The sequence below is a fragment of the Pipistrellus kuhlii genome, unplaced genomic scaffold (genome assembly GCF_014108245.1).
Source record: "Pipistrellus kuhlii isolate mPipKuh1 unplaced genomic scaffold, mPipKuh1.p scaffold_m20_p_9, whole genome shotgun sequence".
NCBI classification, from domain to species: domain Eukaryota; kingdom Metazoa; phylum Chordata; class Mammalia; order Chiroptera; family Vespertilionidae; genus Pipistrellus; species Pipistrellus kuhlii.
In genome coordinates, this window is record NW_023425595.1 from 66,716,976 (window position 1) to 66,733,100 (window position 16,125).

At 56.1% G+C, this 16,125-nt stretch overlaps 1 protein-coding gene across 4 annotated transcripts in view; it reads left to right on the forward strand.

The window, feature by feature from the left end:
• CEP164 (centrosomal protein 164) overlaps positions 1 to 16,125 on the forward strand; it is a 65,005-nt gene that overhangs the window by 17,389 nt on the left and 31,491 nt on the right. For 2 of the 4 annotated variants that reach the window (XM_045577592.1, XM_045577591.1), the window contains 5 exons: positions 1,815 to 2,019; positions 3,996 to 5,582; positions 8,009 to 8,164; positions 8,556 to 8,687; positions 9,318 to 9,395. In XM_045577592.1, coding sequence (XP_045433548.1) covers positions 1,815 to 2,019; positions 3,996 to 5,582; positions 8,009 to 8,164; positions 8,556 to 8,687; positions 9,318 to 9,395 — 2,158 coding nt within the window. The remainder of the gene's footprint in view (positions 1 to 1,814; positions 2,020 to 3,995; positions 5,583 to 8,008; positions 8,165 to 8,555; positions 8,688 to 9,317; positions 9,396 to 16,125) is intronic. The other 2 variants (XM_045577593.1, XM_045577594.1) reach the window with 2 other exon arrangements.

Sequence of the window (16,125 nt, forward strand, 5' to 3'; positions counted from 1 at the left end):
AGCCGTCCAGCGCTTCATGGCGATGTTTCCCGTTTTTCAGTTCTAAATTCAAATTTGTTGTGGTAGGCTGCATTCGGGTGTCTACCCTATGCCGCCATCTTGGTTTTCTCTCTCTCTCTTTTTTTTTTTAAATGAAATCTATAAGAGAAATAGTATCAATATAACAACACTTTCATGTACACATGTGTAATAAATGAATGGCTGCAGTGATGTTGAAGAAAGGTGGATGGAAGGCAGGAACTGTCACTGGTTAAGGGTCAGCTGTTCTCCGTGTGTATGTACAGCCTCTTGTTTACATTTATTTGTCAGTGGGTATTTGCGCTGTGTCCACCTGCAACTGTGATGATAATGCTGCTGTGCACATCGGCATTAAAACCCACATTCCCAGAGCCTATATACAAATGTCTGTCTGGATCCTGCATTCCATTCTTTGGGGTATGTACCTAGAGGTTGAACTGTTGGGTCATATGATAATTCTATTTTCAACTAAAAAAATTTTTTTTTATTGATTTCAGAGATGAAGGGAGAGGAAGAGAGAGAGAAACATCAATGATGAGAGAGTCATTGACTGGCTGCCTCTTACACACCCCACACCGGGATCGAGTCCAAAACCCAGGCATGTGCCCTGACTAGGAATTGAACCGTGACTTCATGGTTCATAGGTTGACGCTCAACCACTGAGGCACGCTGGCAGAGCTCTATTTTCAGTTTCTGAGGACCTGCCATGTTGCTCTCCACAGCGGCTGTGCCGATTTACATTCTCACGAACAGAGCACAAGGGTTCAGTTTCTCCATGTCTTGATCAATACTTGTTATTTTCTGCTTTCTTGATGCGATTATGCTAATGGGTGTGGAGGGGTATTTTATTGCTCTTTTAACTTACATTTCTCTAATGTTGAGTGATGTTGAGCATCTTTCCAAGTGGCCATTTGTATGTCTTCTTTTTCCACATAACCCTCATATTCAGTACCCCTGATATTTCCCCTCTTTACTTCTGAGTATTTTCTATCTTATTTGAATGGAGATTGAGTTGTCACGTTTCACCAGGAGCCGGGGAGGGGTTCCACTGGGATCATGTGGGTTAGAGGATGATTGACTTGCTTACAGACTTGAGTCTGTTTAGTTAGGAACATGGAGTCTCTCTCTCATTTCCCTCCTTTTCCGGAAAGCTTTCTAAAGCCTTTGCCCTGGGGTAATGTCTTTATGTCTTTTATATTGCTTTGTGAATGCTGTTTTTTTCTGTTATTTGTCCTAATGGGTTATTGATAACGGTGGGTAGGGTAAATGGCTGCAGCATTTTGGGCTTGTCCATGGTGTAGTTCAAATTCTTAAACTACCTTCTGCATCATTTTCCTCTGTTGCTGATTCCATAGCTTGGACTTGCACCTCTTCTGTGTTTGGCGGCTTTTACAAGACCAGAGCTTTCACATTATATCTCTCTTCCCGACCATTTATAACAACGTTCAGCAGGGGCTAGCCTAGGCTTTATTGTCAGGACACCGTAGCATTTGTACTTAACTGTCTCAAACCAGGTCTGTTCCTACCCAGCCCAGCACGTTTCCCAGGAGCCCAGTGACTACATCTCCATCCAGGTTCCCATCCTGTGTTCCTGTCTGAGTTAACTCCTTCGTTCTTAGCTAAGTGCTGCCCTTCAATTTTGTGTTATCTTTTCCTGACTTCCTCTCTCCTTCTGTCTGCTCTCTCCTCTCCCTTTCCCCTAACTCCTCATCCTCTGCCTTCTTATTTTTCCCTACTTTCCCCCCAAATAGCTGTGGACTTGAGTAGGGACTAACTGCTGGCCTCTGTCACCCCAGCCAGGACATCACAGGCGACATTTACTACTTTAACTTCGCCAACGGGCAGTCCACGTGGGACCATCCGTGTGACGAGCACTACCGGAACTTGGTGGTCCAGGAGCGAGGGAAGCTGGCATCTTCTGGGGCCGTGAAGAAGAAAGACAAGAAGAAGAAAAAGGAAAAGAAAGACAAGAAGAACAAAGAGACCCCCAGAAGTGCCATGGTGAGCCAGTGGGCACGGGCTCAGAGGGGCCAGGCTGCCACCTGAGGTGATACTGGGAGCCGCTAGGTGTGTGCAGCTGGGAGGTGAAGAACAGTAGCTGGTAGTCATTTCTCGATGGTGCATCCTCCGAGTGTGCCAGTCTGCTGGCACGTTTCTCTCAGCTTCTGAAGTTGTTACTGTTTTGAAAGGGGAAATTCCTTTTCCCCTTGGGAAGCACACATTACACAGTAGGGTTGGTGGGAGAGTGCCTGGCTGAGGAGGGTGGGAGAGAAGTGATGCCAGCTGCCCCCTGGAGAGGGGCACAGGGAGCAGCTGGCAGAGGCCAGGGAGCCTGGGTGAGCCCACGTGTGTCTCAGTGGTGGGATCCGGGACGTCAAGTGGACCACAATCGGGCTGTCAGAGCACCGGAGCCTGCCAGGTCCCTGAGAAAGGCTTTCTCTCTCCCGGGCTGTCTGTGTTGCCAGGGACGAGTAACTGAAATGTGATTGCAGGGGGATAACCATGGTCTCCAGTGGCTGTGGTGCTCAGATTTGAAGGTGCTTTTTCTATTTTTGTTTGTTTGTCCCTTTGGTATGTCTGCCTTTAGGAGGTAGAGCCATCGTCTCATTTATAGGCAGAGAAGCCGAGTTGGAGCTGTACTGTAGGAGGCTGGGCACTCCCAGCGCCATGGCTGTGGCTGCTGTGTGGCGGTGGCTGCTGTGTGGCGGTGGCTGTGGCTGTGGCCGTGGCTGCTGTGTGGCGGTGGCTGCGGTGTGGCGGTGGCTGCGGTGCGGCTGTGGCTGTTGTGAGGCCGTGGCTGCGGTGCGGCCGTGGCTGCGGTGTGGCCGTGGCTGCGGTGTGGCTGTGGCCGTGGCTGCGGTGTGGCCGTGGCTGCGGTGCGGCCGTGGCTGCGGTGTGGCCGTGGCTGCGGTGTGGCTGTGGCTGCGGTGTGGCGGTGGCTGCGGTGTGGCGGTGGCTGTGGTGTGGCGGTGGCTGCGGTGCGGCCATGGCTGTTGTGAGCTCGTGGCTGAGGTGCGGCCGTGGTTGCGGTGTGGCTGTGGCGGCAGTATGGCTGTGGCTGCGGTGCGGCTATGAAAGGGAAGGGGAGCTGCCTCCTTCCCTTCACTCAGGCGTGGGCAGGCGGCAGGCGGCGGGAAGCAGGGGTCGGCGGGAGAGCACTGTCCTATCAACTGTGTCCGGTCCATTGACTTGCCCTTTGTTTATGATCTTCATTCCCACCAGCCCTGGTGCTTCCTCCCGGGAAGGTGCCCCCTGCCGTCCCTCCCAGGCCAGGGCCGGCAGTGGCTGGTTGCTCACGCACTTGCCCTTTGTCATTTCCAGGCCTGCTCATGCCTGAGAGTTGGGCCCGGTGGGGTTTTGTGTGAGTGCTACCGGGTGTGAGGGCTCTTTCAGGGCTCTTCCCCCCGGCACACTCTGGCTGCCAGGCCCTCTCCCGGCAGCACCAGCTCCGCCTTCGGTAGGAGACCGAGGCTGTGCTCCCGGTTCCCTTCTCTCCCTGGCTCACGCCGGGGCCTGAGGAGGGGGTGATTCCTGGCGATGACCAGCGCGGCTGAGTGCGTGATGTACCTGAGGGCTGGGCGGCTGGCGGGTTTCAGGCTTCGGTTCGTGGTGGAGCCTGCCAGGTCAGCTCCTCCGGAGCCCAGCGTAGAGAAGACGCAGGTGCCTGGGTTGCACCCGGGCTGTGGGTCTTGGTGACGCCCCTTCCTCATCGCACGTACCTCGTAGCGCCCCAGGGTGCCACGTGGCACCAGCCTGAGGGTTTGTAAGCCATTGACCTAGTCTGGCCACCTTTTCATGAACAGAAGACGGGGGTCAGAAAGCAAAGCCCCAGGAGGCTCTGAGTGTCTCTCCCTCTTTGGTTTTCATTTTACTCGGCGGGACGGGGGGTCTCTGCTAAGGGCTTGCCCGGGCTGAGGTAGCAGGTGTGAGTCTGAGTGCTCTGTCTCAGTGTTCTCTGCATGTTTGTATCCATCTAGGACACACAGCCTGAGCAGGGACTTCTGCCTTCCTCCTCCTCTCTCCGTGGCCTGTCCCCTCTCCCAGCTCCCAGGCTTGCTGATCTGGATCTAGACCAGGACATGCAGGCTCCCAGTGAGAGCTCCTTTCAGAGAGGGAAGAGCCCATGCATGCTCGGCGACACCCCCTGGGCCCTCCTGGGCTCCCCGCCCAGCAAGCTGCAGCCGCTGTCCAGAGGCCATGGCCCCCGCGCCCACCAGCTGTTTGCAGATGTGGAGATAATCCTAGGCAGGGGCCCCGCCCCGGGCAGGACAGACTTAGGGGACCAGCAGGCTCTGGAGAAGCCCCAGAAGCTGACTGAGAAGATCTACCTGGGGTTCTCAGACCCCGAGATAGAAGAGCTGGAGATGAGGACCAGGCTGGGCGCTCCAGGCCCCGAGGACGGCGGGCCCCTCCAGGGCGGGCAGGAGGTGTTAGACGGCAGGAGCCAGGCCTCTGTGCACCTCAGGCTCTCCGAAGCCAGCAAGGGCCTGCAGCTGACGGGGGTGCCGCACAGCACTGGCCCCGCGGGGGACAAGGGCCAGAGCCCCGTGCCCTCCGCGTCCCCCCAGGGGCACCCCTCCCTGTCCCCTTGTTCTTCAGACCAGATGCTCCTGGTAGAGGGCGGCCCCGCGGAAGGCCTGCGCCGGCAGAGTGTTTCTGGGGAGGGGGCGGGGGTGGGCTGGGGCAGGAGGAGGAGAGAGCCCCCGGGACTGTGGATGGGACAGGTCTCCCGGCTTGTCCACGAGGACGGCCCCGGGAGCTGCAAGGGGGCAGCGCCCACCGACCCTGGGGACCCCGCTGAAGACCCATGCCAGGGGCTCCTCCAAATGCCGCCTGACACCCCGGCATCGGAGGCAGCCCCGAGAGCCGCCCCTGCCAGCGAGAGCAGACAGCCCCCAGTGTGTGCGGAGCCCCCCGAAGAAGACGGGAGGCCCAGCGAGTGCGAGCCTGACTTAGAGAGCAGCAGCGGCAGCGGCCTGGCTTCTTCCCTCGGCTCGCAGGTCATGGGCGAAGTGAATAACTTCCCGTGGGACCTGCAGAGCTCTCAGGGGTCTGGGCGGGGCGGGGGTCCGTCAGGCCCCGGGCTCAGAGGGCTGCCCTCCGGCCCCTTCCTGGTGCCCCAGTTGCCCCACCTGCAGAGCTCTGCCGAGGAGCAGTCAGAGAGCGAAGACTACTCTGAGGACCAGAGGTTCTACCAGCACATCCTGCAGATGGCCAAGATCTCCCGGCGGCTGGAGGGCCTGGGGCTGCCGGAGAGCGTGCAGGAGAGGCCGTGCGGAGAGCTCGCCGGCGTGGCCTGCTGCGTGGCGGCCGAGTCCTCCAGGCTGTCTAGCGTGGGGGAGCACGAGGCCATCAGAGCCCTGGAAAGAGACTCCAGGCTTCTGGTTTGGGGACCAGAGCAGCTGGAACATCCTCAGGAGGGGGCCCTGGCCCCAGCTGGGCAGGAGGCCGCTCCGCAAGCCTGTTTGCAGCCAAGCAGCAGTCCTCTCAGGCAGGCGCTAGGTGAGCTGAGCGCCAACGAAAGGCTCGCTGTAGAGCCAGGCCAGATGCAGCTTCTCCACCAGGTAGGCTTCTCCGCATGGCCTCCAGGTCTCGGCACCATGGCGACAGTGGGCAGGTGGCGTTGGCGTGGCAGTGGGGCCAGCAGGACTGCTTCCCTGCGTGTGCCCTCCCTTGGTAACGATGGAGCCCTTCCCTGCTCAGGGTGGCATCTGGGGGATGGCAGGGTTTCCCGACTCCCCCACCCCATCACCTGCAGGACAGGGTGGGAGGCACTGGACTTCGGAGCGCCTCCCGTGCTGGGACGGTGATGCACTCTGAGGTGCAGGTACCTCCCAGGATCCGGTTGTAGAGAGAGGGCCTCCTCATAGACCTTGCCCCCAGCTCCGGGTCATTCCCTCCTCAGGATCACACAGAGCTCCAGGCCCAGTCACCGGCGGAGGCCCAGGCTCTGCCAGCCAGTGAGCCGCTTCTGCTCCTGGCTTCCCAGGGTTCCCAGCGACCAAGCTGTGCGGGCCCTGTGTGTGCCCTCACTTCCTCCCCTGCTGGGATGTACCGCTGTGGGGCTTGTCCTGTCATTTGCCCTTTATCCCTTTAAGGAGCCACACCCTGTCCTTCACTTAGAAGAAGCCAAGTTGCATCAGAGACTGTGGGTCCATTTGAATCTCCCTGGCTGTTCTCTTGCCCTCGGTGGCGTTCCCTGGTGTCCTCCAGGCTCCCGATGGCTGGCGTGCACGGCTCTGCCTGCCCCGGTGACCGCTGTGCGCTGTGGACACCCCCAGGCTGCAGTTAGTCCGAAGGTTCTAGTTAGCGCAATGGCAGCAGGTGCATCCGCGCTGAGGGCAGCACACGCTGAGGGACAGCACACCCGCAGCCATCGCCAGAGTTAGTGGCCATCTCTAGACGATGACCAGCTCGGAGCAGGGATGGATAATTTCCCACTAACCACTGGTTTGGCAAAGCCCTCAGCATGCCTGTCTCCCTCCCCAAGCCCCAGCACATTAGCAATTAGCCACGTTAGGAGGCTGTGATTTTCCATAAACACAGTGTGGGAGTATTGTGCTTGCTGCTACATGGGCGGGTTAGGAGGGGGAGTTGGGGGGAACAGGCTTGGTTCCCTCCCATTTCACCTTCGAGAAGCTTGCCTGGGCCCCTTTTCTGCCCCAATCAGGAGGCAGAGGAACATGGCGGCTCAGGGAGAGCCCTGGCTTCCAAGCCCATCTGTCACCCCCCCCCCCCCCCACGCTGGCTCTGTGACTTGGGCTGGGGTCTTGATCTCTTCAGTCTCTTCTGGTTCCTGTGGGGAGGACGGTGGCCTTAGGCAGTGGCCGGAGGTCAGGGAGACGTGGCGTGGAAGGCACTAGCTCGGTGCCTAGTGCTTGGGGAGTGTTGGCCAGTGTTAGCCTCACCCCTTCCCCGCCTGACAGAAACCCTCCACACGGGGCCAGGTGACGCGTCTGCAAAGGGCCGCAGCGGCTCTCCTGTTGCCTCTCAGGTGGACACCGATGCCTTCCCCTGCAGGAGGGGCGCTGAGCAGAGCCCGCCGGGGTCTGCCTGTTCTAATGCTCACCCTCTCCGCTCCCTTTCTCTTCGTCCCAGTGGGACCGGAGAGAAATGGACTTTTTGGTTTTTTTATACAGTGAGGTCTGTGAAGTGATTTTAGAGAGCTCCCTGAGAATGTGTTCCCAGAATGCTGCCCTTCCTCTGCTCCTAAGCCAGGCTGGTGTGAGTGAGTCCCTACCTAACAGCGACTCCGTAGCGTGGGTCGCCCTGGACCACCTGCAGGCGCTCTTTCCTTCACGGTCTCGTTTGAGCTGCTCCACAGACTGCAGTGATGGGACACACACCTGTCTCCCAGAGGGGTAAACTGAGGACCAGGCGTGTGGGGCAGCCCGGGCCTTCGGCTCCGCGGAGCCGTGGGAGAGCAGGGAGGAGCAGGCCCTCTGCGGCCTCCGCCAGCCGCTTTCCTCCTCACTGCAGCAGCGGGCACCGGAGCCCTCTTCTGTGGCTCACGCTCGTTGTCTGTAGTTAACATGTGAGGGAGGCGTGCCCCCGTTACACACAGTCAGACCGCACCCAGGGCCCCGCACAGACTGCAGCATTCTCGGGGTGCCCGTCTCCGGGCACCTGCTCGCTGCGTCCCCCTCGTCAGTGTGCGCTGTCTGCAGACTGCTCCTTCTGGAGGGTGAGCTCCCGCTCGCTCCCTGCCCTGCCCTTCCTGTGGCTGCTGGAAGGACACAGCCCGCCGCCGCCGCCAGCTGCAGGGGCCTGTGTGCTGCGAGGCAGCGGCGGGGGCTGGGGTCGGGCACCGCTGTGGTTTCTCGGGCTGCCAGGGCGGTGATTCTGGAGCTTGTGTTTCACGAGTGGCCTCTGGTCGGAGGTGGTTGAAATTTGAGTGGCAGGATGTAGATGTTCCATTTTCGTTTCTGTCTCCACCTCGAAGAGCCACGTGGTCTCTTAGGTTTATAATGAGACGTTTTCTGTTGACCAGGCCCTGGGCTCCTCACTGGCTCCAGTCCACGCTCCCCTTGGGGGCCTGGCTCCCTTACGAGGCCTCGTGGATGCCCCGCTCTCCTCTCTTCGCACGTCTCACGGTGTGAGCGTGGGGAGCTCCGTGGAGTCCGCTCAGCGTGGAGAACTCACGCTGGTAAGTGCTTTTCGTACGGTAGGTGCATTGAGTTACTGTGGGCCTCCTTGTACCATGCTTGGAATTACGCGGCCCGCAGATGAGAAACAGAGGGCAGGGGCCGAGTCCTCGAAGCTCATAATCGAGCTGGGAGGTGAGTCGCACCTGTGTGCTGCTGCAGGCGGGCTCAGCGGGACGCCCCACGCCCTGGCACTGCAGGCCTGCGGCCGGGGCAGGGGCAGTGGCAGCCGGGACGGGAGGATCAGTGTGCACCGCAGTCACCAGGGGCAGCTCTGTGGATGTGGCCGGCTACCATGGGAGAAATCTGAACTAAAGGAGTGGGGAGAGCATTCTGAGGGTCATCTGAAGGTCTTCCTTGTGAGCCCCCTGACTTTTCTTTTCTATTTTGGAGCCTTTGCAGGGTCTCAAGACTTCTGCTCATATGCAAGGTCTCTTGGGCTCCATCCGTGAGGACAAGAATGCGCTCAGCCTCCTGGCTTTAGGGGAGGAGACCAGCGAGGAGGAGGCGGAGAGTGATAACCAGGTAATGAGGCATCCTCCTCCTGCCCGAGGACCCTCGGTGCTGTTTTTTTTGAAAAGTTTTTGTTGTGGTAAAATATATATAACATGAAAGTTATCATTTTAACTAATTTTAAGTATACACTTAGGTGGCCTTAATTACGTCTACAGTGGTGTGCAGTTGTCACCACTGTCCATTTCCAGAGCTCGTCCGTAATCCCATATAGACACTCTGTGCCCATCCTTCCCTCCCCGGCCCCTGGCGCCTCGGATCTCCTTCCTGTCTCTGAATTTGCCTATTCCGTACATTTCCAGTAAGTGTGTCACACAGCATTGTCCTTTAACGGATGGCTTTGTGTGGCATAACTCTCCCAAGGTTCCTCCACCTGTGTTAGAACTTCATTCCTCTTTATGGCTGAACAATCCTCCCTGAGGGAACAGACCCCATTTGTGTCTCCCTGCATCTGTGGACGCACGCTTGGGCTGCCTCCCCTTTGGCTAACCTCTGAATGACTTTGGAAATAAGTACAAATAACTTTGTGGCCACAGCTTCCCTTCTGGCCTGGTCTGTACACCTCTCAGTCCTACTGAGAACCCGCGGAGAGCCCCGATCCAGTTTCCTCCAGCCGACCACTCATAATCGTTTTTGTTTCAGAGTGTCCGCAGCGCAAGTGAGCTTCTTAAGAACCTGCACCTGGACATTGGGCTGCTGGGGGGCAACTTCGAGTCTGAGGTAAGGCCCTAGGCCCCTGCGTCAGATGTCGCTTAGCCTGGGTGTCCCTCCTCACGGCTCTCGCCTTTCTCCCTGTGGAACGTGTGTTAGGAAGGAGAGCCGTGTGTCCCGCTCCTGTCCAGACAGGATTTCCGGGGCTTGGGGAAGCACAAGAGGGGAGAGGAATTCATCTATTTGTTCATTTACCAAATAACCACCATTTATTGCATGTTCCTACAAAACAAGGTACTTTGCTAGGTGTGTAGGTCATAAAATGCTTAAAGTAGATGTGATTCCTGCCCTCTAAAAGCTTACAAGTCTCATAAAAGAGAGACCTAAAGGGCTGGAGTACCGCAGTGAGACCCAGGAAGTGACAGAGGCCTGGGAGGGGGCGTGGCATCTCCTGTCCATGTGGCTGGACCAGGAGAGGCCACAGGGAGACTGCCTTCAGGTGAGTCAAGAATAATAGCAGGGCTACAAGCAGGGTGAGTGGTGGGAGCCCAGGTGTAGGGCACTGCGCAGGCAGGGGCCGGGGGGTGGGTGCAGTTGGGGAAGAGAGGATATAGGGCGTATGTGGGAGAGAACTGAGACTGCGCCGTGGGCTGGGCTGGGCTGGGCTGGGCTGCGGAGCACCCTGTGCCAGCTCCGAAGTTTGGATTGAATGGCCGGCGTTGGCGGCCATCAGAGGTTTCAAACTGGGGTGACCTCACCAGCTTCCGCACCCTGGTGGGGTGCTGGTCAGTTTAGGCCACTGTGCACAGGTGTGACTCACCCAGTGTCCGCACACTGTGGAGATACAGATGTTACTGAGGTCTGGGTCGGGCTGGCCTCAGGAAATTTGCAGTGAGAGAGAGAAAGGGTTAGGGTGGTGTTTAGTAAGTGATTAGTCAGTGGTGGGGAAATGAGGATCTGGGAAGCTCTGAGCAGGGTGGCATGTTTGTGAACTCTGGCACAGGCTTGCAGGAGTCTGAGGGAAGAAATTACTTGTCTAGAGGTCGGGAGAACTTGCTGGAAGAGAGGACAGTTGGCATGGGTCTTTAGAAGTGGGTAAGTTTTGGAATGGGGGAGGATGTAGGGGATATTTTAGACCGGCAGACATCTTGAGCACAAGGACTGGGAAATGCAGAATATGGTTGGGAATAGTTTCTGCAAATCCTGCCCTGTTGCTCTGACCTCTCTCCCTGGTCTGGCCTTCACTGCCACTAGGATGTTCCTTATAAAAACAAACAAACAAAACCCCAAACTTATCATATTGTTGGAATATTCCAAAATTCCAGTGCACTTTTGTACTTGAAAAGGAACAAAATACTATATGTATTTTAGTGTGCATTCATTTTTAACAATTAGCATTTCTCTCAATATTCCCAAAGTATTCACACAGCTAGTAAATCATGAGGTCAGCAACAGAGATTTCCCCAAACATTTAGTTATTGATTGCAAGCTTAGTTAAACTGTCCAAGTCTAGCATGCCACATTCTTTTAAAGTCTTCAAACTGACCATTGAACAACAACGCTTGGACCACAGATTTAAATTTGCTTTCTTACATCATGTCCTTCTACTCCCTTACCACGGCCCTGTTGTCTCTGACTCATGTCTCGGTCCTCGGCCGCCCTCAGAGCCAGGGCAGACGCCTCGGGCCGGTGGAGGTTGCGTGTTGGCCGACAGGCCCTGAGTCACGGGTGGGTCTTTCCAGGCGATCCTGCTGAGCCATGGCAGCCCGTTTACAGTTAGGCTTTCCCTAGATCAGCGGTCGCCAGCCTTTCGGACATCATGGACCACGCGGTCTGCGAATCACCAGTTGGACGGTCCATGTTGTTGGCTCTGCGTAATCAGATGCGTTTGGATTGTGACTTTGACATTGTTTTTGAGTGTCCAGTATTTATCATCAACCTGATCTGTGTCTGTGGTGAAACTCTTCCTTCCAAATGGGGCCTGGTCTGCTTGCATTACATCCCAAGCCTTCAGACTGTTTGCTTCCCCAAATGACAACTTGGTTCCTCTTGTTGATCATCAAGACCTTGTACTGAGGGTGGACTCAGCAGCTTGGGGTCTGAGCCCAGGAGGAGGATGTGAGCAGGAAGGCGGTGGCTTTCGGGGAAAGGATGGTCTCCTTGAGACAGAGCAGATTGAGAGTGGAGAGTCTACCCTTCGCACGTCTGTGCCGGGGCCTGCCCCTGCCTGGACCACAGGAGGGGCGTGGGCAGGTTTGGCTGAACAATGGAGGGGATGGAGAGGCGAGGGAATGAGCGGGCTGCGTGGGGGCAGGGCGGGTCCTGGCAGGCTGGGCTGTTTTCTTCCCGTGGCTGTCCCGTGGCCTGTGCAGAGTGGACACTTGGTCTCTGCTGTCAGCAGGTGGATTGAAGATCCCAAAGTGGGTCCATCATGATGAACTTTGACTTTATGCTAGTTAATTTTTGCTTTATCATTTTTACTTTAGTAAAAAAAAGTGTCAAAAAAAAAAAAAAAAAGAGGGGTGGATTTTCTTTGACATGTCCTGGATTTCCAAGAGCTTTCCTTGGGATGATGATATGCTGTTTTGAGTGAGTGGACGCTTTTAAACATATTTCGTCTAACCTCTTTAGTACAAACAGGCCGCCGGTGTGGTGGGGCAGTGTCTGGGTGGGAGGCGTTAAATGCACCTTCCATCCTTGTCTTAAGCATCTCAGTAGATACAGTCATTTTTGCCACAGGGAGTGTTGAATTCCTGAGCTCCAATGGCAGGCAGGATCGAGGGCTTCCCTGGTGGGGCGCGTGGTGGTGGGATGAGTGGGGAAAGCTGCCTGTGCGTGGGCCACGCCCTCTGAAAGGCGGTTGTCCAAGTGTCTAGACCTTACCCCTGAGGTGCCCACCTCTTCCCGCTCCCGGCAGCTCCGGCCGCCCTCGGAGAGGGCTCCTCAGTCCGCCTGGCTTGTTGTCGACAGACACTTGCTCTGGATTCCAGGAGAGGGCAGCAGGATGGCAAGAATGACTCTCCCTCCCCTCCTCTCTGCCTTCCACGTAAACCCTTTTCTAGTCTGTGACAGAATCAGAAGGGAGAGGCTCGAGAACAGACACTGGAAATGGGTGTGAGGAAGAGGGAGGCGGCAGGGTGGCGAGCTGGCCTCGTGCTGCTGGTGAGAAGCCGTCAGCCGATCCCAGGAGCGGAGGAGCTGGGTGTGGGAATAATGGGATGATGTCAGTGTGACCGGAAGGTGCTAACAGCACCCGGGAGAAGTGCAGAGAAGGGGGAACGGCTGAGTGGGAACGAGAAGCGGAAAATAGACTGCACTGATGATGCATTGGGGTGGGGGGGTCTTCCCGAACAGGATGTAGCCATGGACACCGGGCTCAGCACCCCGCCCTCCATGCCCTCCCTCCTGGGCTGTGTGCTTGGCAGGACCTGGCTTCATGCTCTGGGCCCTCGTGGCTTTTGGGGGTGTGTGTTAAACAGGAAATGGTTCTCACAGGTACTCTCCCGCACCTTCCCCTGCCGGTGCCAGGTCTTTTTTGAAAAAGTCGCAGGAATTTGCTTTGAGATACCCGAGTCCCTGGGGCTGGACCCGGAAGAAGGATCTGACCCCAGATGAGCTTAGAGCAAAGCGGTGCCCAGGGTGCAGTCCCTGCCCTGCCACCCCCCTGTGCCCCTTAGAACACCAGCCCAGGAGACGCACGGGCCTGGGGGCGTCCGGGCAGGGCCTCGGCCTGGGCTGCGGTGTGAGGAGGAGCAGCCCGGGGACAGGAGAGGAGCGTGTTGTCTGATGGGCTTTGTACACACTCCCTCCCTCATCCATCTGTGGGCAGTGTGAGGGAAGTGTCTCCGCTGCTGTCCTTCCCTGCACTGCGGTCACCAGCTCACTGGTTTTAACGTGAGCCACGTTTCAGTGTGGTAACATTTAGGCAGGCAGGAGAGGATAAGCCCTTTGTGGGAAAACCTTTTGAAAATCGAAGTTTCAGAACGGCCTGGGTGGGCCTCGCAGCCTTTGGCCCAGCCATGTCTCTCACGTGGACCCGTGTCCTCCGGCTCTGGATGGGCTGCTTGCTTTTCCGTCGTCTGGAGTATCAGTAGCTGACATCTGCTCAGCGGCCTCTCGCTGAGTGGGCAGGGTAACAGATGTCGTCTCATCCCTGCCTAGCCCTGCAAGGTCGATGACATCTCCCCTTTGTAGACTGGGTGCTCCATGTCTGCAGGACGCCCTCCCTCATCTCTGCTGACTTGTATCTGCAGTTTCCTGACCCCCGGCCTCTGTCTCCCTCCCCGAGCCTGGGCTGGCAGAGGGCGTGTTCTGGTTGAGGCTGTCTTAGCCACAGTTCAGCAGATGGCTGTGGAGTTTTCACAGTTTATTTTTAAAAATCCAGTCAAGCATTTTCTATTGTGCGCGGGCAGGAGAATAACAGGGCTGATGTGGTGGCGGAAACAGACGAGGAAGCCGGCAGTTAGAATGCGGTGGCTGTTGCAGAGGTACTCTCCGCACCCCGCCGTGCAGGTGCGAGGAACCTACCTGTACGGAGGACGGAGGACGGGGGAGGCTCGTCCCAGGACACCTGCCCTGGGAGGGAGGATGTGACGCTGTGAGGCCGTGAGGACTAGTGGCAGGGTGGGAGAGGGAGAGAATTAAGAAGGTGCATGGCAAAGTAGGAAACAAAGCATGATGCTTATTCAAAGGCAGGGAGAGAGGCGTGTGCAGGGTGTGGCTGGGGAGGACCCATGAGGAGGAGCAGGGGCTGGACCCGGTGAGGAGGCGTGAACGTGTCCTGAAGGCCATGGGTGCTCTGCCCCCTATTCCCCTATTTCATGGTCTGCTGCCTTTATTTTATTTTTTATTAAAAAAATGCTTATTGTTGAGAGTATTACAGTTGTTTTCCTTCCCCCCCATTGCTCCCCTCCAGCTAGTTCCTGCCCCAACCTAGACCTTCACCACCTTATTGTCTGTGTCCATGGGTAACGCGTATGTAAGATCTTTGGTTAATCTCCCACCCTCTCTGAGATTTGTCAGTCTGTTCCATGTTTCCATGCCTCTGATTATATTTTACTCATCAGTTTATTTTGTTTATTAGATTTCCTTATTTCTTTGACTAGAGGCATAGTGTAAGAAATTTGTGCATAGGGGTGTGGTCCCTCAGCCCGACCTGTATCCTCTCCAATGTGGGAGCCCCTGGGGGATGTCCCTGTGCAGGGATTGGGCCTAAATAGCAGTTCAACATCCCTCTTGCAATCTGGGACCTCTGGCTCCTAATCGCTCACCTGCCTGCCCTAACCACTCTGTCTGCTGGCCTGATCCCCCTAACTACCCTCTCCTGTCAGCCTGATCCCCCTAACAGCCCTCCCTTGCTGTCCTGGTCACTCCTAACTGCCCTTCCCTGCCGGCCTGGTCATCCCTAACCATCCTCCCCTGCAGGCCAGGTCACCCCTATTAATTTTTAAAAAAATCTTATCCCCTTCATACACAATTATATTTGACTTCTTTATTGGCTTCTCCCTCTCACACAATTTTTCTCTCTCCTTTATGTAATACTTTTTCCTACTGACTCATCTATACTAATAAAAGGGTAATATACTAATTAGACTAGACATTCTTTCAGACAAAAATCACGTTGGCAGGGGCTAAGGCAGAGGCAGTTAGAGGCAAGCAGGCCGGCAAGGGGGGCAGTTAGGGGGCAATCATGCTGGCAGGGGACCAGTTAGGGGCGATCAGGCTGGTAAGCAGAGGCAGTTAGGGACAATGAGGCAGGTAGGCAGGCAAGTGGTTAGGAACCAGTGGTCCCAGATTGTGAGAGGGGTGTCCGACTGCTGGTTTAGGCCTGATCCCTGTGAGATTGGGCTTAAACTGGCAGTTGGACATCCCCCAAGGGGTCCTGAATTAGAGAGGGTGCAGGCCGGGCTGAAGGACCCCCCCCCCCCCCCCCGTGCACAATTTTGTGCACCGGGCCTCTAATCATTTATAAACTTTTCTTTCCTCCTTATTTCCTACTTCTGTTCCATCATCCTTCTTCCCATCTTTCTCCTACCTTCCCTCCCTCCCCACATCCCTTCTTTCCTTTATCTTTACCTCCACCCTCCCTCCCTTTTTCCTTCCTTCCCACCTTAATTTTTTTCTTCATTTCCTCCCTCGGACCTGCTTTGCTCCCTCCCCCATTTCTTCTTCACATTCTCCTTTTAAGCTCTATTGGCTCCCCTTTAAAACTTTTCTTCCTTCCCTCTTTCTCTCCCATACACTCTACTTACTTCCACTGTTTTAATATCTATCTACCTGCCTGCCTAATTATTCACTATCATTTATCGTTTTTCTTTTCTGACTCCTACTTTTAAAATCTGTCCCCAATATACTACTATACTTGATTTTCATTATAGCTCCTACAGTTCACTCATACATCCTCTTTCCTTCTTTAACTCTGTTCTCTACTGACTCCTTTAAAAGTTCTTGCCTCCCTCTTGCCCTCTTCCCCATCATCTCCCCCCCCCCCCCCCGCCCCCACTGCCTCCCTCGTTTACTCTTTTTACAGGCTAATTAAAAATCCTATGCTTTTCGTCCTTAGTACTGACTGCTTTCTTCTCCGGGACCTGTAGCCGCCTGTTTGGCACTCGGGCCCCTCTCACGCCGGCTAGTGATGACACAGCTGTGTCTTGCCTACCATAACCCACGCCTCCCCCCTCCGAGTTGGGGGAGGGTCCAACCGGTGGTGGGGGCTAAGGCAGAGGCAGTTAGAGGCAAGCAGGCCGGCAAGGGGGGCAGTTAGGGGGCAATCATGCTGGCAGGGGACCAGTTAGGGGCG